Source organism: Protopterus annectens, chromosome 17.part0, assembly GCF_019279795.1.
Source record: "Protopterus annectens isolate FY-2018-M chromosome 17.part0, PAN1.0, whole genome shotgun sequence".
In the NCBI taxonomy this organism is placed as follows: domain Eukaryota; kingdom Metazoa; phylum Chordata; order Ceratodontiformes; family Protopteridae; genus Protopterus; species Protopterus annectens.
This window is the reverse complement of record NC_056751.1, coordinates 543,670,359-543,697,858: the sequence shown is the minus strand read 5'-3', so window position 1 is coordinate 543,697,858 and position 27,500 is coordinate 543,670,359. Positions and strand designations below refer to the sequence as shown.

At 37.2% G+C, this 27,500-nt stretch overlaps 1 protein-coding gene across 1 annotated transcript in view; it reads right to left on the bottom strand.

The window, feature by feature from the left end:
• Positions 1-27,500, bottom strand: part of LOC122791457 (mucin-2-like) — a 508,385-nt gene that overhangs the window by 437,064 nt on the left and 43,821 nt on the right. Inside the window, exons 2-3 of the mRNA XM_044059202.1 lie at positions 25,285-25,373; positions 2,855-2,917 (exon numbers count right to left, since the gene is read on the bottom strand). Coding sequence (XP_043915137.1) covers positions 2,855-2,917; positions 25,285-25,373 — 152 coding nt within the window. The remainder of the gene's footprint in view (positions 1-2,854; positions 2,918-25,284; positions 25,374-27,500) is intronic.

Sequence of the window (27,500 nt, the reverse complement as noted above, 5' to 3'; positions counted from 1 at the left end):
TCGCCCTATAAGCCTGACTAGCTTGGTCTGCAAAGCTATGGAGCACATCATCATGGATCTCATTAGCAGAGACATTGGAAACCTCCAAACTCTGGACCCTACCCAGTTCGGCTTTGTTAAGGGCAGATCATGCCTCCTGAACCTGGTGGACTTCTTTGAGACTGTTACCAAGGCTATAGATGAGGGAAAGGTGGTCCACACAGCCTACCTAGACCTTGCAAAGGCCTTTGACACCATTCCCCACTCAGGTATTATAGACAAGCTCACCAGCCTGAACTAAACCCCTACGTCATGAGATGGGTTGACAACTGGCTCATGGACAGAACCTACATGGTAAGAGTTGCGGGAGCTAGGTCTGACTCTAAACTGGTTACAAGTGGCATTCCCCAGGGCTCAGTCCTAGGACCCCTCCTGTTCGGCATATACTTCTCAGAGTTACAGGCAAGCACAGGAGGACTATGGCTGACCAAGTTCGCAGACAACTGCAAACTAGGGGCTATAATTGACTCTGTGGCTGACACAGACATCCTCCAAAAGGGTCTCACTGAGACAGATACCTGGTGTCAAAACCATGGCCTCAAGCTAAATGCCAAAAAGTGCATAGTCATCCCCTTTGGAAAAAACAACGTAGCCACAAACTACCACATAGGTGGTAGCCCCCTAAATATGGAATATGTAATAAGGGATCTGGGGACCCAAGGAGATAGTAACCTCTCCTTTGATAATCACATTGCCAAAGTGGTTAGAAAATCCTTCTATGTGGCCCACCTAATCACAAAAGGGTTTGCATCCAGATCGAAAGAGGTCATTGGGCCCCTCTATGCATCACTCATCAGACCCATCATAGAGTACAATGCCCCATTTGGGATGTACCTTACAAGACACCTGCGACAACTGGAAAGACCACAGAAGTACCTCACCAATAGGATCACTGGCCTCAAGCAGATGCCCTATGCAGCTCGACTAAAGAAACTCCAGCTGTACTCGCTTGCATACCGCCTACTCAGAGGTGATCTCTGTCTGACATACAAGGCCATGTCCAACCCAGAATTGATGGACATGCTCCACCTAAAGAAAACTATATCCCCTCGAGCCACATGCTCAAGGGATCTAAACCTCACCACAACAATAAATAGGATGTGCTGGAGGGATAGATTCCTATCCCAGAGACTTCTCATGCTCTGGAACAAGATTCCAATCTACATTTCAGCATTCTACACTATGATCTTCTGCACTTTCGACAGTAAGGAGCTTTGTGATTGTGGTCTTGATAATCTAATGTTCGCTGTTATGGTAATGCAACATTATGAAATAGATTCATGTGTGTGTGTGTGTGTGTGTGTGTGTGTGTGTGTGTGTGTGTGTGTGTGTGTGTGTGTGTGCGTGTGGTGTGTGTGTGTGTGTGTGTGTGTGTGTGTGTGTGTGTGTGTGTGTGTGTGTGTGTGTGTGTGTGTGTGTGTGTGTGTGTGTGTGTGTGTGTGTGTGTGTGTGTGTGTGTGTGTGTGTGTGTGTGTGTGTGTGTGTGTGTGTGTGTGTGTGTGTATATATATATATATATATATATATATATATATATATATATATATATATATCTGTATGGGTAAAAAGTGAAGGGAGTATGGAGGTCTTGTATGAATTATGGCATCTGTGACTATAATGCTTAGAATGTTAACTCGGTAATAAGTATGGTACTTTGCCAGTATGCTGACAAACAGTTGAGCTTCTACAACACACTAAACAATGCATCATGATTTTTGCTTTCAAAGATAATGTTTGAGCTTCTGAGTTCTGTAGCAAGTCATGAGCAAATAACTAATCATGGCATTTCCAGACCTGGGATATTGTAACCACTGACACAACAGCACCCAGTGGACAGAAATTTCAGTTCGGTAACTCAGAAATACCAGATGTTGTACTACCCTTAGACAAAGCTCTTCTGTGGTCCATCTTCTTAACTTGGTGCATGTCATAAAGTTGGATTACCATACAATACCCTGTTAACTCATAAAAATGTTACTGAGATAATTGACTGAGACAGTGAAATAGCGATTTTCTGGTGTGAAGATTTTTTTTTCTTTTTTTTTTTTTTTTTATTTGCAAAGACATGGAGGAATGACAAAGGGAACTATAATATTCAATAACACTCTGCACTGTACCTCTCAACTTATTACAGAAAAAAATCTGGACAAAGCCTTAAATAATGGAGGGAACACAGGATCAAAAACAGGGACAATTTTTAAATATTGCTCTTACAAACTTAGAAAATTGATAGAATAACAGGTTTTACATTAGTATGCCTTTTCTGAAAAGTAGAAATCTGAATCTCAAATGTCTGTCATTATTTTCTGACTTCACTCCTCAAAAATTTGCCAATGATTTGCCAGAAAAACCACACTTTTATGAGGAACAGTCCAAAAATAAGAGCCACAAATATGGGCATTCTGTGAAAATCTGTACAGCTGAGAGGTATGTTCTGCAGCCAAGGAATGTTTAATTCAACAATGCTCCACACATGGAAAGTATCTACAAGGCATGCCTGATTTATCTATATCAGAAGACCTTTCATGAAAATTCACAAATCTTACTCCCAAGCAGAGGACCCCCGGACATGTTAGTTAGCTAAGGTCCTAATTATTATTAAATTCTTAAACCTGCAGATGCTGAAATGCTGAGAGGCAGCATCACTTTCCTTGGAGAAGACAATTAAAAAGCTCACAGTGAATACTCAATAAGTTAACTATAATGTGATCTTAGGTGTCATTTCCATTCCACCCTCCATTCAAATTATGTACAGTTTTTAAAACAAATTACTGATTAGAAGTTATAATGTATGGGAGTTTGTTTTATAACTTACTTGTTATGATTACAGTTGGTGTCATTGAAGGAATAATGGTGACCATGCTTCCATCTTCAAATCCTTTGGAGAAAGAGAACAGAAAGAAGATGGAGAATAATTTTTACCAAAAAAATATATTCTTAGTAAGAAGCACTGGTGACTAAGACTTGATAATATGCATTAACAAAAATATCTAATTAGACATACATCATTTTAATAATACGTTGCTTCAGGTTCAACACTTTCTCAGCATAATTGAAAAGGAATGCTAAAAATAAAAACGAGTAAACCTCATCAAAATTAACTGTATTACAGAGAAGAATCAGGTATGAGAAAATGGAATAAAATAAACATGACGACACCTGTATGAGAACAAGGGACAGAATAACAGGCCAACAAGAAGGTGAAGCAGAATGCTGCCACTATTTCCTCAAAGCACGATTGCTTTTGGCTCCAACTATCTGCTTTGTGAAATGGAATGCATTACTGTCTACAATAGTACCAAAGAGTATACTAGAGGAATGTATATGTGATATGTACACCCCAAAAGTATCAAACAAGCTGTTTCTCAGTATAGGAAAAAATACATAGTATATGACACATAATCGGCACTGAGGTGCCCATGTCTGCCTTCTAATACTTTTGGTGAGGAGTTATAGACATTAGTTGTTTTCTTTGATTTAATTCTATATTTTAGTACTTGCTCATGATAAATGCCAATTCAAACAGTCTCCTTTTTCATCACACGTTTTGTAAAACTATATTACTCACTAAGGAAATTGGTTTTATGATTTACAACTAAGAGTACTAAACAAAATGTAGCCAAAATAATAGTGTTCCACATTCATCCTGGTAATCATCATCTCCCTTTGTCTGTGTTTATCTAGGGTCAGGGGGGTCAAAATAGTTGTCTCCACTTCTGTTTATTATCAAATAATTCTTCATAATAGTGTTACAGAGATCCTAAAATAAATTTACATTCTGATCCAGAATAATTTAGTACAGCAATGCATTTTTTTCTGCTATACATATAAGCATTTTTTTCATCTGCTTCATTAACAATGTGCTATTTGATTTATCACACATTATATATTTATTCAGTGATCCAGAGTGATTACACCACCACTTACAATTTCTGAAATCTCATTTTGCTGAAAGGCTGAGAATGTTTGTTTAACTTTTAACACAGAGTGATGGAAGAAAACATACATTAGAAGGCAAACATAACATAAAGTATATTTATCCTGTCTTATGTATACAGTGCCATAGATAACACGGTTTCTGAACCTGAATGAATGTAACCTAATATAACTTTTCAATAATCGTTTGATAAACATGATTAGAAATTATAGGTAAATATGATAACTGAGCAGATTGTCCTAATATTAACAATGCAGACTTTAGCACAGACTGATGAAAAACAGAGATAATAGTGCCTTCTTTAAAGAATTTTACTGGAAATCTCTGTAATGGATATGTGTATAAAGTATTTTTGTAAAGAACTTTTTATCAAGTACAGTGGCAGTTGTCTAATTTCAACTAAGATACACACACACACACATATATATATATATATATATATATATATATATATATATATATATACTCACATATGAGGAAAGATTTCAAAATCAGCAAGACAACATGGGGTATTCTGTGACTCATTGACAGCCACTGGTAAGTGCAGTCAGAGTGTGAAACAAAGCATCTTTCTCTCTGTATAGACAACTGATAAGGCATCGACTCAGACCTATTTTCATTTCTGTGTACCCTATTTCTGTAACATGTAAATGTAAAGAAGAATGTTCTTACAAGAATGAATTGAATTATACATGAGCCATGGACCACATTGGGAACTATGACAAGGCGCCAAATGTACACAGGAATGTGAAGGGGGAATACCTGTGAGAATAAATATTTTCAAGTCTTAAACTAATAAAATCACCCATGAAGGATGGCACTCCTCAGACAAATAATTGTTAAGGAACTTGTTGTTATAATGTACAAACAAAGAATTGACAACTTAATTTAAAAATAATCTGTAGTAGTTATTCACAAAAGTTGTTGTGACTGCATTCATCAACATTTGACAGAATTATTAGGGGTTTACTCTGACCCAGGTGGCACAATTTGTGTAATGATCACTAACAAGGTAAGAAATCCCTCCAGATACAATTAAAGTATCAGATAAGGATGTTTAACATCAATCCAATAGAATATTCCGGTCACAGAACATATCATAAGTGATACCACAATGAAATAGATCAGTCCAAATCACTGTATAGATGTAGATATTGGATTTTAGCAAGCTTCCATTCAATGCTGAGGGACTTACAATGGTATTTTAATATTTTTGTGTTAGTGCTTAGCCGTGGCAGAAAGTACTCTGCAGCACACTTTGGGAAGTTGATGAGAGGAGCAGATAGAGATTGGAAGAGGTGTAAGGTTTGGGATTTCTGATCCTTTTAGAGGTTGTGACTGTCTATGCCTGCATGGTGCAGGATAGTTATGAGATGTGTTTTCACATTGTATTGTATGTCAGTGAATAACCAGTACACCAACTATTTTATGTTGTCTTGCATGGTGAAGTAAGCTGCTGGTAGGATGTATGAATCTTCATGAGCATATGCCTTTAGCCAAGATACCTACAGGAACTGCTATTGCATCTAGATCTAACTGGAAAATCCAATATTGCCAGAAGGGGAGTTAATTATGAATACTGTGATTCTTCAGATGTGATCATTTTATATTACCTGGGACCAGCATGTTAAACTATGGATCAGTAGCATGTCAATTGCAGTTATGAGATTTACGTTCACATGTATATTCTCATGATGAAATTACAGACAGAATGACCACGTTATTTCACAGTTGACACAATAAAGGGTTCTAATTCTAGAAGTGACATGCTGTGTAACTTTTGGTAGGGGTATACAGACCAGTAGACAGGGAAAAGTCATCACATGACTCTATTTGGTTGCATCTCCTTTTTAAACAAGACATTGAATGAGTTCTTTATGAAGACTCCTTACATACATTTTAAATAAACTAGCCACATGCTAGGCTTCGTTATCATCTGGCATACTATGATATTTTATTAAATATTCTTTAGACAGACAATATTTCTTATGTTTCTTATGTTTTCATTGTGGTAGAACTTGAGTCAGGTGTGGGGAAACTCTATGAATAGCAGCTCATGTAGGTATCTTGGCTTAAGGTATATATATGTTCATGAGGATGTGTAGCTATCTATATTCCCCCAGGAGACAACATTACTATTACTATTACTATTCTAGAAAGCATTCTCTCTTATCTTTCTCAAAATATTCATAATGAAACCATCCTTCTTGGGGATGTAAATATTAACTGGCTTACTCTTCAGGCACCTAACACTACTTCATTCATAAACTTATATGGTTTTGTGCAACTAATCTCAACACTCACTCATACCAAGAAATTACATCTCCCCAGCTCTTTTAGACTGGATTTTAGTTTCTTAGCCCCAAAAATACCATGATCCTGAGACCCTACCTGACTCCCTAAATGATCATTCCCCAGTAAAATCAGACACACTTCCCCCTTCACTAGACTTCACAGATATATAACATGTTGCAAACCTTCCACCTTTTTTCCAGAGATCTTTAATGCCCTTCTCTCTAGAATAAACTGGAAACACCTAACCCTACTCTCCTAAATGTAGCTGTCCACTATTTCAACTCTACCTTTCTTGGCATTCTTAACTCACTTACCCCTTTCTGCACTCTCCAGATTAAATCTAATATATAACCCCTTGGTTAACTAATGCTATCCACACCTTAACGAAAACCAGAGACAGGACATGGAAAATATGGGTAAAAACAAAGCTTCCTACCCATCTACAACAATATAAAGAACTTAGAAACCTGGCCAAAAAACACATTAACAAAGACAAAAAGGACTTCTATTTTAACGCCCAACCACCCAAAGTTCCAATCCCAAAACATTCTGGAACTCTATAAACCAAATTCTGCATCCCAGGAAGCCTTCTTCCTCCAACCCCTGCCCAAACAACATACCTGAAGAAACAGCTGACATATTCAATACCCATTTTATTGAATCTATATTAAAGGTGATAAACTCCTTCCCCTACCAATGCTAATAACTCTTCCAAATCCTCTCCTTTACTTAATTCTTCTACAACTTTCTCTCTTAATACTGTACCTACTAGTTATATTAAATCCTTACTCTCTGAACTGAAACCTTGCTCTTCTGCTGACAATCTGCCTCCCTATTTCCTGCAGGTAGCAGCAGAATCCCTGGCTATCCCTGTATCTATCTTAATAAATCGCTCCATCTCAGAATCTAAAGTCCCTTCTAGCTGGAAAGAATTCTACACCTTACCTATACATAAAGGAGGTAACTCCACTGACATCTCAAACTTCAGATCTACTGCAATCCTCTCACCTCTCTTAAAAATATTGGAAAAATGCATACATAAGCAAGTCATGCAATACCTACTTCAAGAAAACGTGCTTACACCCACCCAGCATGGATTCCGCCTCAAACACAGTACCTCAACTGCTCTAATGTCCTTCACTAATACTATTTCTCTAGCCAGCAATTGTCTCTTGCCTATTTCTTGACCTCTCTTAAGCCTTTGATACAGTCTCCCATTCTCTTCTACTATCCAAACTGACTAACCTTAATTTCTCTACTTATACTGTTACCTGGTTATCCAGCTATCTCACTGAACGACAACAATCTGTGAAATGTCTCTCAGCACTTTCCCCACCTCTCCCAGTGAAAATGACTGCCCCCAAGAATCTATCCTTGGCCCATTACTTTTCAATATATTAACAGATCTTCTCTATACCTCTTGCCCCCAATCATCCCTTATACAATACGCAGATGACTCTACAGTCATAACCATTGCTGACACTCCCTCAGAGATTATTGCTGCTACTCAAGCATCTTTTAACTCTATTGAAACCTGTCTCTGTGACAACCAGCTAATTCTGATCCCTAACAAAACTAAAGTCTTATTCTTTCTTCCCCAAAGCTACTCCCATCTTAAATCAACTTTTTTTCTGTATTGTCCCTCAATAACACTTCCATCAATGTTGAACTCAGTACAAAACTTCTAGGAGTAACAACAGGTGACCAACTTAAATTTGATTTACACATGAATAACTGTATTAAAAAGACACACCTTAAACTAGGACTTCTTTACCGTAACAAAAGGTTTCTAACAACCAAAGCTAAAGTAACCCTCTCTTATGCATGCTTACTACCTAGCCTATTACATAGCTGCCAAATTCTCACTAATCCTAACTCTACACTCCTAGATAAACTTGAATCAACTTACAACAAGGTTGCTAAATTCGCTGCACATCAGACCTATAAATCTCATCATTGCACTCACTAAGACACTTAGACTGGGTGGAACTACCCCGCCTGCTCCTTCTCTCTCAACTATAGATAATTCACTCAGTTCTGTACCTGCAGTCCTTCTGTCCCAGCCTATCCCCTCTCATCTCTCAATATTGCCCCACTAGGTCTCTATGTAGCTCTGACCAAAACCTGCTACAAATATATAAATCTAAGACCAAAACTGGATGCAACCTATACAGCTACCATCCTACCATATCATGGAACAAACTCCCATTAGAAATCCTGTCCCTCAAACACCCTAATCAATTCAAAACAGCTACCAGAAAGTACCTAAAAACTCACTGTTCCTGCCACTGCAACCACCTTCCTTAAACCACCACCTTCTCTTGTAGACCCTTGCCTTACTCTTTCGGTAGGATTGCTTCTTGCCTCTTCATCTGACTAGGAATCTAAACTTTTAATCTTATTAGTTATAACCTCTAAAAGGTGTCACTTTGCTTATTCATTTTTCATCTCCTCGACTGATTTTCCTATATTTTGACAGACAACAGAAAATGTTTCTATGAATCATCACTGTATTATCAATGTGCGTGTACCTGTGTTTTTCTCTTATTCTATGCTTATAGTGTATAACACTAGAGCTGTGATCTTCTACTTCTGATAACTATACATGCATTGTATCTCAGCATTATAAAACACTGATGCTTGTTATCCATTTTGGCTTTTCCCAGTTAGGGGTCGCCACAGCAGATCACCTGTCCGCTCATGATTGGCAGTGGAGTTTTACAGTGCCGAGTTGTTGCTTCCCCCATTAACTGTTACCCTGGTAGTCCTCTCATAATAATGCAGCTAAACATACTTTGGTGGGCTGTTAGTATGTATTTGATTTTTTTGTTTGTTTTTTTTTTTTTTTTTTATTGCTTCTTGAAATTTTGTTTGTTTGTGATATATAATAGAAGTGTGCAGTACACAGCAGGATTCATACCTTTGATTATTCTGTCTTATCAGGAACAGGGTGGAAACATTTTTCACAAGCGATATATGCACAATGAATGGATGCCTGATTGAGTGATATATTTTTTATTTGCGTATTTAAGCTTTTTGTAATCTGTTAAATACATTAGCTTGTTGACAAACTCTGTATTCAGCAATGTCACAGATGAGTAAGAAAGATAAATAAATTACAGAGTGCATTATAGTACAACATGTTACATTACAGAGTATAACAAACCAAGGGGAATATGGTGAGTGAAAAGAGATCAACTAATGCAATAAGCACATAGACGTGAAGCTGAGTTAGATTGCACTGGATTAGACAAGTAATCAAAGAATGACAGAATTAATGAATAATGTAATTTACTTGTAGAGTGGACATAGAAATAAACTCACTGCAATATTTCATTTCTTGGATAGCAAAAACACAAAAGACATTCAAAGGTATATCATGACAGGATGCGTTATTGTCAGATGATAATGTATGCAAATGGAGAGTGACACTATTCTATACTCACAGAGCACTTTGAATGAAGGGATAAAAGAGAGAAATGTACCAAAGAAATGCAGTGCTGAAAAGTATGCGAAAATAAAGCAAATGAGCAGGAGGCAGGAGAATAAAGACTATGAGACTGTGGCATTATATAGCCTAGTTCTGAATTTCCCCTTCAGAGGTACTAAGATGTGGTGCCAGTAATAAGAAGAACAAATAGTGTTGCAACAAGGAATGTTAAATTAATTAATTGGCTATATGCTATAAACTAATCATATTCTTGGGAACAAGCACCATGTTACCAGCTCAGGACAGCAGGATGAAGCTTATTTTTAGATCATATCTTTAACCATGGAAACTGCCAGATTACCTATTAACACTTTATGTAGGTCGCACTAGTTTGCTAGAACAAATAACAGAAATTACTAAGGTTCATATTTTACTAAAAGCTGTATCTTGTTAACTGGCATCGAGTGCAAATTATATGAGTAGTTACATAGGCGAGCAGAGAAGTGATTGAGTAGTAAGGTTAATTAGGTTCCTGTCGATTGGTTAGAGAAAGACAAAGCATCACCAATACCTTTTCATATACTGATCCTATCATTTTCAGTTTTCCAAGAAGTTGTAATGTGTTTCAGAAAGCTTTCCACTTGTTCTTGAGTAATACTGAAATATTTGGCAGAGCCAACATTCGTAAAATGTCTCTTTTCTATATCAAGAATGTAAGGAGACTCAAATAACCTTGAGGTTTAATCAGAAGAATTGCTTCATATTTTTAACAATAATTGCCAGTTTACTGTAAAACACTGAATGTCCTAAAAATCTGAAAATCAAGCATACCTCTCAAGTGCACCTCATTATGAGCAATGTCATCATTTGGGGTCTTAAAATATTCATGTTAGTCAAAGTTCCACATTGAAAGTCTGTCACACAGTCATAATTGTTTGAACTGATAACCTTGGTAAATAGAACTGAATCATACTAATTCATTAAGAGAACTATTATCTAATTAAAATATCACATTTTAACCAACCTATGAGCTTCCTAGCTGAAGCTGTTAGTAAGCCTTTAGTAAGTGTTCCACATTTTGCCAATTTGTTTCTCATTATAAGAGGTAGTGTTCCTCATTTTGGAGAGGGAAGGTTGACAACTATGAAATCAAGCATGAACCCAAATTAAAACACATAGTATAATATAGTATCCAGTTTAAATTCAGAAGCTGTCAAAGTTATAGTATGTTTGGTGAAAACGCTTTTTAAACTCTGAGCTATTTCTTTGAGGAGGTAACCCCATCTCTTCTTTGCAATGCGTGTGGGCCTCAATGTAATGTAAATCTCTTGCAGTTCACCATATTCAGATTTACAGATTATATCCAAAGATGACAGCAAATATAATTGGTATCTATTGTGCTAACATTGGGCACATTTCATGGATGGGTTGCACCTATTGTAGGCATGTTGATATTAACTCAAATGATTAGACAAATGCAACATAACATAGTTAAATTTAATACATGAGCAGTATTCCAGCTTATGTAAATACATCTCTCAGAAAAACATCCTGAAATAAACTGACAAATCTTTTTCAGACTATTTGTCCAGAATGCAAGTTGCAACATACTATCATTTTTCCACTCTGTGACTGCCCAGCAGATAAGAAAAATCGGTTAGGATACGGATAGTTAGATGAGCATGAGTTAAAAATACGTTTGTTGGATTATGTAGCTAGGGATGAGTAGCTTTTACATGAGATAATGCACTTTAGCCAAAAATGGAGACCACTAGTATTAACACTATATTTCATGATGTACCTAAAGTTAGTGTTGGTATTACGACTTTGGTTAGTCTGTGGATGTTCTGATGAAAAAGATGGTTTAGCTCTACCATCTCTTTTATTAGTTACATAGTTGCAGTGATCATTTGTTACATAGTTAAGTGCTTCATTCAAAAGACCTTCATCACAGCCTCTCATCTGAAATTCTTGTCTTAACATATCTAACTGCTGGTTACATAATGTTGCACCTGTGGTCAGTATACTGACTCTCATATATTGGCTTTTAACTATCCCTTTAAAAACATGACCATGGAGCCCTGCTGCAACTATGGAGAAATCTGCTAGCCTGAACTTCCTTTCTGTAGATGTTTGTTGATAGCCCATCGGTATTTTTAAGTGCTATGCTTCAGTTATTTTACAACCTGTATTAAAACAAAAGCAAATTAAATTGTATTTGTGTTTGGATTAAAATGTGAGTTTTTTATTTCTGGTGTTGAGATCTGATTTTTATTGTTCTTACTATTTGTTGATTTTACCCATTGATCTCAAATTGTTGCACTCCTTGAAGCTGACTGTTTGTTTTTGTTTGGTGTTGAACTGCGCACCAGTTTTTATCAGCACTATACTGATAACAACACTAAGTTTAGGCACATGATGAAATATAGTGTTAACTCTAGTGATGTTACTGATATTATATGGAGAAATTGGGACATACTAACTGCTATGCCAGAACTGGATAAAATAATAGGTGCATCTCCCAGTTTTACTTTTAAGAAATGCCCTAACCTGAAACAGAAACTATGCTATAAAGAAATGCATGAAATGGAGGACCAATTGAAAGACCAGTCCACTAGAATTAAAATAAAAGGTACTGTTCTATGCTATAATTGCATTTTTTGTAAACACATTGATCCTTCTTTTACTTTTGAGCATCCACAAACAAAGCATATTTATGAATTTGATTGCTTTGCTACTTGTAACACAGAAAATCTGGTTTATTTAGCTGTGTGTATGACATGCACTTGTTGTTGTTGTGTCTTTTGGCTTTTCATGGTTAGGGATCGCCACAGTGGAACTCCGGTCTGCTAATGATTGGCAGTAGATTTTTACGTGCCGAGTTGCCGGCCCTGATGCACAACCTTCAATGAAGGTACGCCCATTCATGCATGTCTGCACACAGAAGACGCTCTAGCTGAGAATCGAACAGGACAACGTCTTACTGTGAAGTGACAATGCTACCGCAGCACCACCACTGCAGTTTAGTTTCTATAAAGGTACATCTAATAGAAATTTTAAGAAAATAATTTCTAAACATCTTTCAGAAATTAAAAGGAATATGCTTACTAATTCCTTGGCTAAGCATATTCATAGCAATGGTACAGACCACGCATTTAGATTTAGAGTAATACAAAGGATATTTTTTTAACATAAGAGGTGGTGATGTTCTAAATGCAACTGAACTAGCTGAATACAGGTGGATTTTAAAATTGCAGGGTGACCATACACCCAGATTAAATGCTTCAGTTAGTTTAAAACCTATATGAAAACAAAAGCAAATGAAACTGAAGTGAATGTTGCTATTGACTTCCTGCATCTGTTGTACTTTTGAATGTACGTTTTATATGTGTTGCTGTGTCTTTAAACTTTAGGTTATCTGTGTAACAAGCTGAGCTCTTGCTGAGCAATAGGATCATGTGCTGTATTTAAAAACTCTGTGTTTGAACTTTTTTGTATGTATTGAAGAAGGAGTCATTCCCAAAAGCTCTGCTATTTGTATTTGGATTACCCCCCCCCCCCCCTTGTGTTCCCTCCTGTTTTTGTTCAGCAGCCTTGGCTCTCCTCAGGTTGGACCCAAATTTGACCAGTGGCCATGTCAAGGGATATGTGGCTTGTAAGTATGAGCTAAACGGGTTTGCCACTGGGTCCAAGGTAGCAGGAATACGCATCCATTTTTCTTTGAAGTGGCAGCTGGAACAGGTGGGTGTATGCCAACCAGCTTGAGGAGATGGTTTGATGGTATTTGTTGATATGTTGCAATTGAATTACTATGGCATCATTATTGGTTGTCATTGTTATATAATAAAAGGTCGCAGAGTCAATCTAGTGTGTTTTATGAGTCGGCTCAGTGGACATCAAGAAATAATTAATAGGAAATGTTTTATACTTATACTATTTATAACAAAGATGAAAGGGAGAAACAATGAGAAGAGGCCCTTCAGGAAGGCTAAGTTAATTCTTGATACATGTAAATATTACGCACAGTACCAACTAGGGTTGCCACCTTTTCACATGGCCAAAGTGGGACATTTTAGGTACAAACATCAGATTTTACAGGCCGACACATACCCACAGTCAGTACAAAGGTTAGAACTTAACTTTTTTGCCTAAATAAAAGCTTATTCTTGTAACATTTTAGTTGCTTATTCTGTTTCTTATAACATTTAGGTATTTTAGATACAGAATAACTGTTTTATGCAACTATTACATAAAATATAGGAAATAATTTTGTCATAAAATCTCAGGACAATTGCCATTTTTACAATTTTTTTGTCAGGACACAACTGCCCAAAGAGGGACTGTCCCTCACAAAGTGGGACAGGTGGTAACACTAGTACCAACCTATTTACTAGACATTGTCTCCGAAACACATACCTTAATGTCAATCAAGTCAGTCATATATAACTACAACTAGTAAATGATATTTACCAAATATAGTCTTCTTCGGTATAAAGAACCTCGGTGATACCCCATCAGTTTATGGCACCTCTCCATACCCTGTAATGTAACACTCTTCTCCATAGCACGCACCAATTCCCAGCTGATGACATCTACAACTGTTAAGTAAATCTGTTGTCAAAGTTGCTTCCAGCTTCAAATAGCTAACTATTTCACCAGGTGACACCTCTTTTAACACTGTAGGAAAGTGGTAAAACAATTCTTTCACAGTGCTTTGCATTGCCGGAATGTTTCCCCAAGTACTCCAGGTTAAATTCTTCTCAAGCCTCTTTTGGAATTATAAGGGGCTTCCTAGCTTTCCTATCATATAACAATGTGAATTTGTTTGTTTCTTTCGGCTTTTCCCGGTTAGGGGTCGCTACAGCGGAACTTCGGTCCGCTAATGATTGGCAGTAGAGTTTTACGTGCTGGCTTGCCGGGCCTAACGCACAACCTTCAACGAAGGAACGCCCATTCACGCATGTCGCCACACACAAGACGCTCTAACTGAGAATCGAACGGGCATCATATAACAATGTGAATAAATTAAACTATTCTGTGTATCAAAAGATATCTGCCATATTATCTCGTACTTTTCAATTGTATTGTAAGCATCAGCGTTAAGTACTTTGTCTATTATTATGTTATAATGTTATTTTAACTGTGTATCACTGCTGTATATTTATATTACACAATGGACATCATCTGGCTTGTTATACACCGAACATTTTGGTGTCTGAAATGAAATCATTGTGAGAAAGTATTTAATGGTTCAAGGTTTTTAACCACAAAATGTAACTCATTAAATCTAATCTAAAAACAGGAGTTCTACAATGAATCAAAACTATTTCTCCAAATGTAATTTCCCTGATGTCAGCTTTAAGGACAGAATAGTAGTACAATCTGTAATTTTTACTACATTTTATATCAGGAGTACATCAGTACATTTCTTGCTTTCAGTGTATTTTTTTCCCTGTTGTTGTGCGGCAACATTGTTAGTATATTTAATTAAGGGAAGGCTGGGTGTTGCAATGATGACTACAACAACATTTGATCACAAAAAAAAAAAATGATTAGCTACTATATAAAATGTTGCATAAGATGTTGGCATGTTCTTCCTGAATTTAAACCTCTAGGGTGTAATATGTTAAATTTAAAAATGAAATCTGCTTTGATTCCATTTAATGCTACCTTAATGTTGCCATATCTTTAAAAAGATGTTTTCATAACACTAAACTTGAAAGCTTTCATGTCACAGGATCATTGGATCATGGGAATCACAAAGTATTTGAGCCTAGAAGAGTACTTATGCCATGCCAATGCGCTCCATTGTTGCCCCCATCTCTAGGAGGGCAAAGCAGGTCTGTCCATGGGTAAATTTGTAGGTACTCAAGGTTTGACTTGAAGGATGTTAAGAAGTCATCTTGCTTAAATTGCAGAAACAATATATTCCAGAGATGGAAGAAAACTCTGGCTAATAAGTGTACATTTCAGTGTATAATATTAATATGTTAGCAGAATTTTAAGTGCTTAGTATTGATATTTGTCAAGCTGTCAACCTTGTGAAGATGCATGATTTCAAGAAGTGCTGGATGTCTATTGGCATAGAGTTCGAGACATGGATCTCCACATAAGAAGGTGCAAGAGACTGACTATGGGAATAGGGCTTCAAGTCTGTCCTGGTAACCCAGGTTTTAGGCCAGTAATCGCTTTACTCAGGAGCCCTTTATGGTCCTTCTATTTGCTCGATGAGATAAAAGGGCATTGCACTGTGTGACTGGCTTAATTAGGGATTCATACAGTGTTGTTTACGTCTGATAAGGGCTCTGTAGTTTCTGGGGTTTGCCATAGATCCACCTTTGTGTTGAGGCATCTGTTCTTAAATTGAAACTGATACTGAATTTATCTGCTAATATATTAACAATATCTTTTGGGACATGGTTGATGGTTCTATTTTGGATTAATTCTACACACTGCTGGTAGCATTATTTCTAATGTAACTAAAATTGAATTTTTAACTATCCTTGGCTTATAATGCTAGATTTAGTTTATGTTTGGCTTTGGTTTTCCTGATGCCAGCTTTTAGTGCCTTGTTAATCTCTTTATTATGGAGAGATTAGTAGATTTGTTAACAGTTGGTACAAGGGCAATTGTTACAAATTAAATGTGAAAAAAATGTGTTATAGTTTAGTTTGATAAATAAAACATGTTCACTTACCATATAATTAACACATCCCAATGTTAGAACACCATTGTAAGGGATTTTTCACACTTATTAGCTCCTTATCATTTGAACTTTATGTCTCTGCAGTTGTTCAGAAAGCCTTCCATCTGGCTCATCTTATTTCCAAAGTCATCTCATTTAGATCCAAAGAAAACTTAAACCCCCTTTGCTCATATCTCTTTGGACCTATTAATGAATATAATGTTCCTTTTGGCATGAATTAATCTAAACATATCACTCAACTTGAGAAACCTCACAGATTCATAATCAAAAAAATATCAGTGGTCTCAAAAATCTTAGTTATCAGCATAGATTATTATCCCTCTTTCGATATTCTCCATTTCTTACAGACTCCCCGTGGAGATCAGTGTCTAGCATTTCGAGCCATTAAAGATCCATCCCTCTTTGACCTCCTACTCCTTCACTGATCAAATGGTAGCACATACACTTGGCTAAAGGAAATTCACTCAGCTGGACTCTCTACAAATTTTAAAATCTGAACTTAAAACACACTATCTCAAAAATCACATCTGCCCTGCAACATGATGACTAAGCCTCATTGAATAGCAGCTATTGTCTCTGTTCTAGTAGCTTACTACTCTTTATACTCTCACTATCTCCTTTTTTCACAGTTCCAGTAACAGACATTTCGCTATAGCCTTTGCTACATTTCCTATATTAATTCTTTTCTGTGGTTGAATTTTATTCTACAGAATGTTTGACCTCCATTTCATAGTCTTTTTATGTACACTAGCTCTTTAACGTCCAATATAGCCTGTCTACAAATGTATTCTGAAAAGTCTCTATTTGTAATTTGCATTTTCTCTGTAAAACATTATAGATGTATGTATTTCATTTTATGTTTGTATTTGTATTTATTTATTTTTTTTTTTGGAGCTTTTCTCCCTGGGCCTCCACTGAAAATGGGTTACCAACCCAGTGAACCTTCCCGGTCAACAAATGTCAATAAATAAATAAATAATAAACCTTCATCAACAAGTGAATAAGATACTCCTTCTTGATAGATTCATATCCCAATCCCAATTTTCTAATAGCAGTGAATGATCGGAGAGGTGTGTCAGCTATATGGTATGTGAAGCTGTTTTGTTTACCAAAATGATACATTTATTCACATTTAATTTCAGATTGTTGTCCTTGAACCAATTATTAACATGGTTTAACTCATGTCTGAGTAATTTTGAGTCACTGGAAAATCGAGTAATAGCACCCAATTTACGGTAATCTGCAAACTTATAATCATCATAGGCCAGGAGTGTTGACCTGAAGGTCTGAGAAATAGATGACAGATAGGTGATGGCAGAACACTGAGCCTTAAGGTACACCACTAGTAACTTTTGTAGCTTTCAAACGTGGCACCTGTGACTCTAACCATATATTTTGTTTTTTTCAGACAACTAGTTAATTCTGCCAGTAATGCCTGCATGGGGAATAGTTTTGAAGGCCTTGGTCAGGTCCAGCTATGGTGTATGTGCTGCATAACTGCAATCTTCTGCTTTATTTACTTGTTCAAAACAGATAATGAGGTTAAAGTGGCAGGGTGCTCTTCTGACAAAGCTGAACTGATGAGGGTCCAAATTAAGAGAGGTTATGTCCAGTTTTTTTGAGACTAGTCAGACTAATGGGTCCATAGTTACCAGGACCTGTGGATGTTTTTCTTTGCTCCGGGAATGTAACTGGTGGAGATACTTAGATTGAAGAGAGTAAGTAAAGGTATAAAGAAGACATATTTGACTTTGATAATCAGGCAACCTGGTATATTATCAGGTCCCATGTTTGGGCAGCGCTTAGCTTTTGAGAGAGCTGAGATCATTTGTTCTGTAGTAATTAAAGGGCTTGCTAGAACTGATAAATCTGTAGAACAACTAGAACTGTGGGTGGGGAAAAGTTTGCACTAAATGTGTCTGCTAGGATATTAGTTATTTCCTTTGGGTCAGAGTGGGCAGTATTGTAGGCTAGCTCTAAATATTTTTGGGTGTTAGTTCTTAACTTATTGACACAGTTAAAGAAGGATTTGTAGTTCATTTTCATTTTATCAGCTATTTTAAGTTCATACTCAGCTTTCAGTTTCCTTATGATTCCCTTACGTCCTTAACTAGTTTGCTTAACTGTGCTCTTAAGGTAGAAATAAGATCACTTAAATGAATTCAGCAATTTCTTTCTTTTGTTATATAATTTATTCCTGTTGTTATACAATTCATTTATACAGGGATTTGTTTTAAGTGTCTAATTATGTTTGATGCAGTTAGGGACTGCCTTATCAGTACAACAATTTAAGTGGGAGTAGACATCAGACACATAGGCAGCCGATATAGCAATTGTAATTAAAAAACAATTTTATACTGACATTTATGTAAACAAAACTTTACCTGCATTTGGCAATAACCTGCTTCATCATATAAAATATTTGAGCTGGCACAGTCAGTCTCAGAAACAACATGATGTATCTTGAAAAGTAATAACAAGAAATGTTATAGATTTAATGAAGTGATATGAAGATTAGAAACTATCTGTAGAATATTTTAATTTTTAGGGGTATACTTCTTAACTTTGAAACTTGAAAGAGGTCCTTATTCTAAGAAAAATGAAAGTGGTATTTCATGACAAGTGTTGTAACTTTTCCAATTTATCAGTATTTTCTATTTAGTTGGTTCTTCAGTAGGATTAGTAGCTATTGGTTACTGTTTTTATTTAACAATTTTGCATGGGATTGTTAAAAAAATAAGATACTCATAGGCTCGTACTAAGCTAACTGCCCTTGTGAGCCATTTTAAGCCTAGCCAATTATCCCTTGTGAGACTCAAACCCTGCACCTTCTGTTTGTAAGGCAAACACCTTAACCATTAGGCCACCCTCCCATCCCTTAACATGTGGTCACTTGAATTAAATGCTATAATTTCCATATTTATATATGACAGACGAAACACATATGGTAATCAGTACGGTGGCATGATAAACTTTCCCTATCTCACCCCAATAGGCATGTGCCTGCTGGTAATCTGGATGTGCAAACATAAAGACAGATTAATGGACATCAGAAGTGCACAAGAGTTTAGTCTTACAGCTATGCTGTGAATGTACACCAGAAGCACCCGTGAGAATGAACGTACAAAAAAAAGAGTGAAAGAGCAAAATCATCTGCTTCTCACAGAGAATGCAGAATGGCGCACAGACCCTGCTTTCCTCTCCCATATCAGCCATTCTCCACATCTACTCTCTCACTGCACTGATATCATTTACTTTATCACATCCTAAAAGAAGCTACTGTTTCTGTTTCATGAGTTCATAATTTCAAGAATCATACTGTAGGTTTTATCACTTCGTCTAAACAAAAGCACTCCTCTTAGTTTTTGCCTAGTATCACAGAAGCATGGAGACCTACCCTAGCTAGTAATACTGAAACTCGGAAAATATTTCGGGTACTTCAGCGATTGCCATAAACTGCCATTTCAAAACTTTAAACTCTTCCATGTTCTAGTCTGCCAATTTAATTATTTCACCTTATCTTTCTAAGTCATGCTCAACATTTTCTACATGTCTGGCTTGTATACAGAATGTTAATACTTTGCACAGACTATAAGAATCAGTACTTAAACTATCACATTAATAACCCGTACAATGTCAGCATTTTCAGTATTTGTTTCTTTCTTACAGTATCACAGTGTCTTATGTCATGTTGACAGGAGCCTTGCCTTCGAACAACACATGGCCACAGTAGTAAGGAAATCTTTTTATGTTGCACAATTTATAAGTAAAGGCATGGCATCTAGGTCCAAAAAGGGTAGTATCCCACTGCATTAAGCCCTTATCAGATCAATCATAGAGTCCAGTGCTGCTTTTGGTATGTGCATATGCAGCAACTAGAGAGACCTTAGATGTTCCTTACAAAAAGAATGTAACATGTAACAAACCTACCTTATGCAGAGGGCCTTAAATTCCTTTCCATCTACTTGGTGTCCTATAGATTGATGAGGGGTAATCTATGCCTGGCTTACAAGGCATCTGTAAACCCCAAAATAATGAATCTCCTACTTATTCATAAGTCAAAGAGTACCAGAAATACAAGTTCTAGGGACCTGGATTGTCTGTCACTTACACAGAACATGCTGGAGAGACAGATATGTGCTCCAGAGACTGCCCCTCCTATGGAACAGGCTTCCCATCCACATGAAGGTGAGTTCATCTATTACTCAGTTTAAGTGCAGCCTAGACTAGTAGATGAAGAACAGGAAATTTACACCAGTCCTGGTATCCATGTCCCATATGGACAGAGGTTCATAGGTTCATAGGTAGGTACTAGGCTGGCACTAGGGCCTATATAAGCCTAGCCAAGAAGGTAGCCTGGCTTTTGCTACCCAGGAAAATTATTTTCTTGTGCCCCTATCAAGCAGAGCCACAGAGGTGATCCCCAGGGTGAATTTCCTATTTCCCATCCAATCATCAAAATTTTTCTTGAAGAGTGCTAATGAGAAGCTTTGTTTGATATAGATAGGTAGTTTGTTCCAGAATATGGGAAGTCTCTGGGACAAGAATCTATCCATCCAGCATGTTCTGTTTATTGTGGTAACAAGGTTTAGGTCCCTAGAGTGTGTAGCTCGGAGGGATTGGGATGTCTTTAAGTGGAGCATGTCCAACAGCTCTGGGTTTGACATATCTTTGTATGTTAGGCAGAGATTACCTCTGAATAGGTGATATGCGAAGGAGTAAAGCTGGAGTTTTTTTAAATGGTCCTCGTAGGGCATCTGTTTGAGGCCAGTAATCCTCTTTGTGAGGTATTTCTGTGACCTTTCCAGTTGTTGAAGATGTCTTGTGAGGTACATACCAAAAGGGGCGTTGTACTCTATAATGGGTCTAATGAGTGATGAGTAGAGGGGAACAATGACCTCTTTTTTCCTGGATGAGAAACCTTTTGTGATGAGGTGTGCCATGTAGAAGGATTTCCTGACTACTGTACCGATGTGATTATCAAAGGAGAGACTACTGTCCACCTGTGTCCCAAGGTCTCTTATCACACTTTCGGTGTTAAGTAGACTACCACCTATGTGGTAGCCCATGGGTACAGAGTTTTTACCAAAGGGGATGACAATGCATTTTTTCAGTGAGGCCCTTTTGTAGAATGTCCACATCGTTAGGAGTTTCGATTATGGCTCCTAGTTTGCAGTCATCTGCGAACTTCATTAGCGAAAGACCTTCTGTGTCAGCCTGTACTTCAGAAAAGTAGATACCAAACAGGAGAGGACCCAGGATTGAACCCTGTGGTACTCCACTTGTTGTTAGTCTGAAGTCGGATTTGGAGTCTGCTACTTTCACAGTGTAGGTTCTGTCAGTAAGCCAGTTGGCAACCCATCTTGTGACATAGGGATTTATACCTAGTTAGGCAGCTTATAAATTATAAATGACTGGCTCTCAATGTCCTTTTCAGATACAGAACATTGTTCTTCATTCAGGAAAACTTGGCTAGGCTTAGAAAGCCCCCCCACCCCACCCCACCCAGCTCATTAGCCTAATAACAATCTATGCATTTATGAATCTATGTTAATTTTATTGGCTTATTTCCATTGCCATATGAAAGCTTGCTGTCACTTGTAGGTGCTTTGGTGGTCCTGCTGTTGATTTGCACACTCCTTGTCACACTTGTCATTTTGATTTTTCTGCAGAACATTACTTTTCTTCCCCTGTATTGTAACAAGTCTAATTGCACTTTACGAATTTTTCTGAACACAGGTCATACTTCAGGTGTACATTCCCCTCAGTTAATCATATTCGTATTGAGAATCCCAACTTAATCTGCCACTTCATATCACTACTACTTACCATACAGATAACATTGCACTTAAATCTGACACAGTTATCGGAGACTTAGATACACATACACTGATTACAGACTGTTCTTTCATAACCATGTCTGTGTGGTGCATGGAAAACCTTTGTACCTTGGACAGCTTATCCTTCATGGTATCTTGTCAAGTACCAAAGAATATATAGTCCCACTATATTCATCCTTTATTAAGTCCGTCATTGATTATAATGCATCCTCTGGCATATACCTCACCAAGTACCTAAACCAGCTTGGGAGAACTCAATGTTGTCTCACCAAAAAGATCTTACTGCCTTTAGCTACTCTGCTAGAGTAAAAGCTCTGTTGCTCTACGCAGTGGCATACTGACTCCTCAGGGGTGATCTCTGCTTAGCTTGCCATGCTCTGAATGACCCAGCACTCTTTGAACTCCTTCACCTAAATACAACAAGGGGTAAAGCAAACACCCCTTCTCAAGATGCAAACCTATACTATCACATCAACACCAGATGACATGACAGATACCTAAACAAATATGTACCCTGTTCTGGAATAGGTTGCTCATACCTAACTAGCAGGATACTTCCCTAGCACCCTTTAAAACCAGTATGGATGACTGAATGGGTGACCACAAATTTTCACCAGGAATATATAGGGAAAGGCTGCTTAATGGGGGAGCACTGTTAGTGTCCCACCAGTAGTGGGCAATGTGGCTGAGCTTCTTGATGGTCTGTCTTAGCCATAAGCTTAGTAAGAATCTATGAACCTTTGCATGGACAGGTCAGGTATTAGGAGTATTTACTTACTTGGCTACAATGTATTACTAGCTCATTACTTCTATTACTACTATGTACTCACCTAGTACTGCTAATAATATATGCCACTGAATATTTTTCTCTGCACTATTAATCTACAGCAAAGGAAAAGATCAGCAAAAAAAAGTTAATTGAGCCACAAAAATGTATGCTAACCACTACATCCATTCCACGAGATGTAAGCCCTCTTCTCAAATTTGATATGAGCTAATGCCTCTACAGAAGAATCGTATTTCCAGTCATGCAATTAGAGATTTTGAGCAGTATCATGAGTTTCTATCATGATACTTATTTCACACTTCAGTGCTCCTGCCTATTAAGTTAACTACACATTTCAGCAAGCACATTGCAACTGACTGCCATCTCTCTCCCTCTCTCTCTCTCTCTCTCTCTCTCTCTCTCTCTCTCTCTCTCTCTCTCTCTCTCTCTCTTTTGCAGACTTTATGTTCAGTGTTGGTCATTTGTCAGCACAATGCTTCATCCTTTTACAAAAATGAAGATTAAGAAAAGCCCTTGTGGATGTATACATCGTTAAGGCACACTTTTATAGTGTGCAAATGTCTGTTATCCCTGAGCATCAAGACAATATAGCATTTATTATTTTCATATATGTTCACCTGTTGCTTGAATTTCTTGTTTGCTTAGACTTCTTTACATTTTTGAGACTTATAAGTAAAGCTGCATGCATTTCATTAAATGAGAATTAAATATTCATTAGTTATTGTAAAATATTTAGCTTTTTATTCAAGCTAGATCACAGAGGCATGTGGTATGCATCTTCATAAATTTAGAAGTCTGCTAATATAGAACTACAGAAAATTCTGTCTATTGGCCACCACAGTTGTTTTTTTATTATTATTAAACATACCCTTAGAATTGGTAAAAGTTCCAAACATGATTACTGGTCAGCATTTATTTTAAAACTAACCAATATAATGTCAAATAGAAGTGTTTGAAACTCGAGAACTGAAATTTAGCACACTTTTAGAACTATTGCTAGCCAGAATATAAAAAAAAATGCTCTGTGGCTGCAACTTTAAATATTCTTTGTATCTCTATTATTATTTATATGCTAATGGTAACTTTTAGCAAAGTCCACCATACACTGAATTTCTATGAATTATAGTAAAGTGGCTCAGACAATTGTATCAAATTTTACTCATAATTAAGCCCTTTCTTCAACTGCTGCACACGTGATCTGCCAATCTTTTCTTATTCCATACTAATTAATATGGTAATATTATTTAAATCGTCTTAACTGTCATAGTAATGCATAACAGATAATTGAAAGTATTGTCGGGGTGAGTGAGACAATAAATACATGGTACATAGCAATGAGATCTAACTGATTTCATATGAAAGATACAGACTCGATCAGATCTCAGACATTTGGCTATGCTCTGCTGCCTCATTCATTGCTCATTCTGGGTAATCTGTCAGATTTATTAACAGATACGTAAAATATGCAGCTCAGAAAGCAGACAAAATTCCAGACTTGCTGACTTTGTCTAAATATGAAGTAAACTTAATACCATTCTGCAGAATTTATACAAAAGCCAAGACATACACTAAGTTCAATGTACAATAGCTGGCTCAGACTTCACTATTTACAAGAACAATAAAGGGGATTTTGCAGTTCTTTTATCAGCATACCTCACCTAAAAGATAACAGGTTACTAAGAAAGAAAATGAAGAAATCTTTCCTCTGCTACTGCACACACTTATATTCCAAATCATAACGATGCTGTCCAAGGTTTAATCTTTCAAAAATAGAAAAAAAAGCACACACACGCACACACACACACACACACACACACACACACACACACAGACACACACACACACACAGAGACACACACACAGACACACACACACACACACACACACACACACACACACACACACACACACACACACACGCACACACACACACACACACACACACACACACACACACACACACACACACACCCCACACACACACACACACACACACACACACACGCACACACGCACACACACACACACACACACACACACACACAGAGACACACATGCACACACACACACACACACACACACACACGCACACAGAGACGCACACACACACACACACACACGCACACACATGCACACACACACAGAGACACACACACACACACACACACACACACACACACACACACGCACACATATATATATATACATACATACATACATACATATATGTAGGCTGTCCATCTTTCCTACCTTGGCCATTTGCTTCAATGCAGTATGAAATTAGAAATGCTAGGATCCACAGAGGTACCCTTGAATTTGCTTTCATCTTGCCCATTGTTCTGTAGGAAGATGAAGGAAAGGTAAAATTCTTGAATTCTTATAAGGTGTACAATGTTCTAACATTAAACACTTCCTTTTATGCAAGCAAAATCTAGTTCCATCCCACATTTCTCAGCATATACTATACTGTGGGTGGGGAAGGTCTTTGAATTCATTATCCAAAAATGTCAATAAAGGATGCATTTTAAACCAGTCTTTGTGGGTCACAATGTGTTTGCCAAAAGGGTGTAAACAACTATGTTTAATGGACTTCTAAGAGTGAACAAATTTGAAAGTACATCAGAAGAGGATGGGTAGTTGCAAGAATATTCTGGGAAATTACATATCCTTTTTGCCAGTTCAACATCATTAAGTAAAGCCTTGTTTTACAGCTTGCTAAATATCATTCTATATACTATACTTAATTAATGAAATGGCAGTATGCAAGTAATGGCATTTATTTAAAGCAGATGCAAAGGGAAAAGAAATATGTTTTCAGAATGTGACAGCATCAGTTTTTCAAAGTGAGCTTAACAATGGCAGAACTGATTAAAAACTAATGGATTATGTTATAGTTTTTAGGTATCCTCTTTCTTTTTGAACATCAGACATTTTGGTCTCTGCTAAATGTCCATCATCATTTTTATTTGCTACTCATTAAAGATGTATGCATATAAATGCATGAACAGACATAAACACATGCTGACATGTAGATAAACACACACGCACACACGCACATACACACGCACACACACACACACACACACACACACACACACACACACACACACACACACACACACACACACACACGCACAAACACACATGCACTCATGCAGACATGCAGACACGCACACGCACATGCACACACGCATACATGCATACATGCCACGCAGACACACACACACACGCACACACACACGTATGTATATATTTTTTATTTTTAATTATTAGGTAGGGAATGTTACATCACTGATGGATAGGTCATTTTCTTTATATGGTTGAAGATACATAATCCTAGGGTACATGGCACATAATGTCATTACATGGCCTTGCCGTTGTTTCATTATTAAACCTACCATGCATATTAGTCATCACTACCCTTTCTTAGGGTTGCTACCTTTTCAGATGCCCCAAATGGGACATTTTTTGTAGAAACATTAGATTTTGCAGGACAAACTCTATCTGCTACCAGTACAAAGGACTGAACATAATTTTTTTTTTGCCAAAATGAAATATAACTATTGTAAAATCTGAGTTGATTATATGCCATATACTACCTAGGTGTTTCAGGTTCAAAATAATTTTTATGCAAACATTCAAGGAAGCTTATGAACTATTTTTTCCTCATAAAATCTCAGGACATTTGCCATTTTTTTTTAATTTTTTTGCAGGACACAAGTGCCCAAATAGAGAATGTCCTATGCAAAGATGGAGAGATGGTAACCCTACCCTTTCTATTAACCTTTCTTACTACCAGCTTCGTCAGTTTTCACTAAGAATATCTTATGCAAGCAGGTGCCCTGCATTCAGTTCTCTGATTTATGGCTGTGTGTTGAGTTCACCAGCCACTAAATTAATAAAGTTTACAAGAAGCACATTTAGCATCATACGTCAGTGCCAATATGGCAAACGCAGACATTTATGTGTCATGCAGGTCAGAACAGTGCTGTTACACACTACAAAAGACCAAATGGTTATCAGAAATAGCCAGATCTGTCCTTTTACTCTCAACCTTTATTGTTACATTAAAGTATGAAGCATAGTACCCTTTACTCAGACTTGTAATTTTTATCAAGTATTGGATTCACTTTAGAAGCTCGAAATACTGAAATATCAAAATTCAGTAATTTGAGCTCATAAAGTAGAATCCTGACAAGAGTGAAACCTCAGAAGTGTGGAATTTAAAACCTCGAATACCGGAGGTTTTGAATTAGCGCTTCTGGTGTTTCGCTGTGGTTATGGATTCAGGTAAGTGTTTTTTTGTTAAGGGTTTTGGGTAGGGGCTGTGGTGTGTGTTAGTGTGTTTTGTTACTGTGATGTGTGTGTGTGTGTGTGTGTGTGTGTGTGTGTGTGTGTGTGCGAGGAGAATGTAACTTGTGTAGTGGTGTTGTGTGTGTTTGTGTGTAGTGCGACCTCGGAGTTAA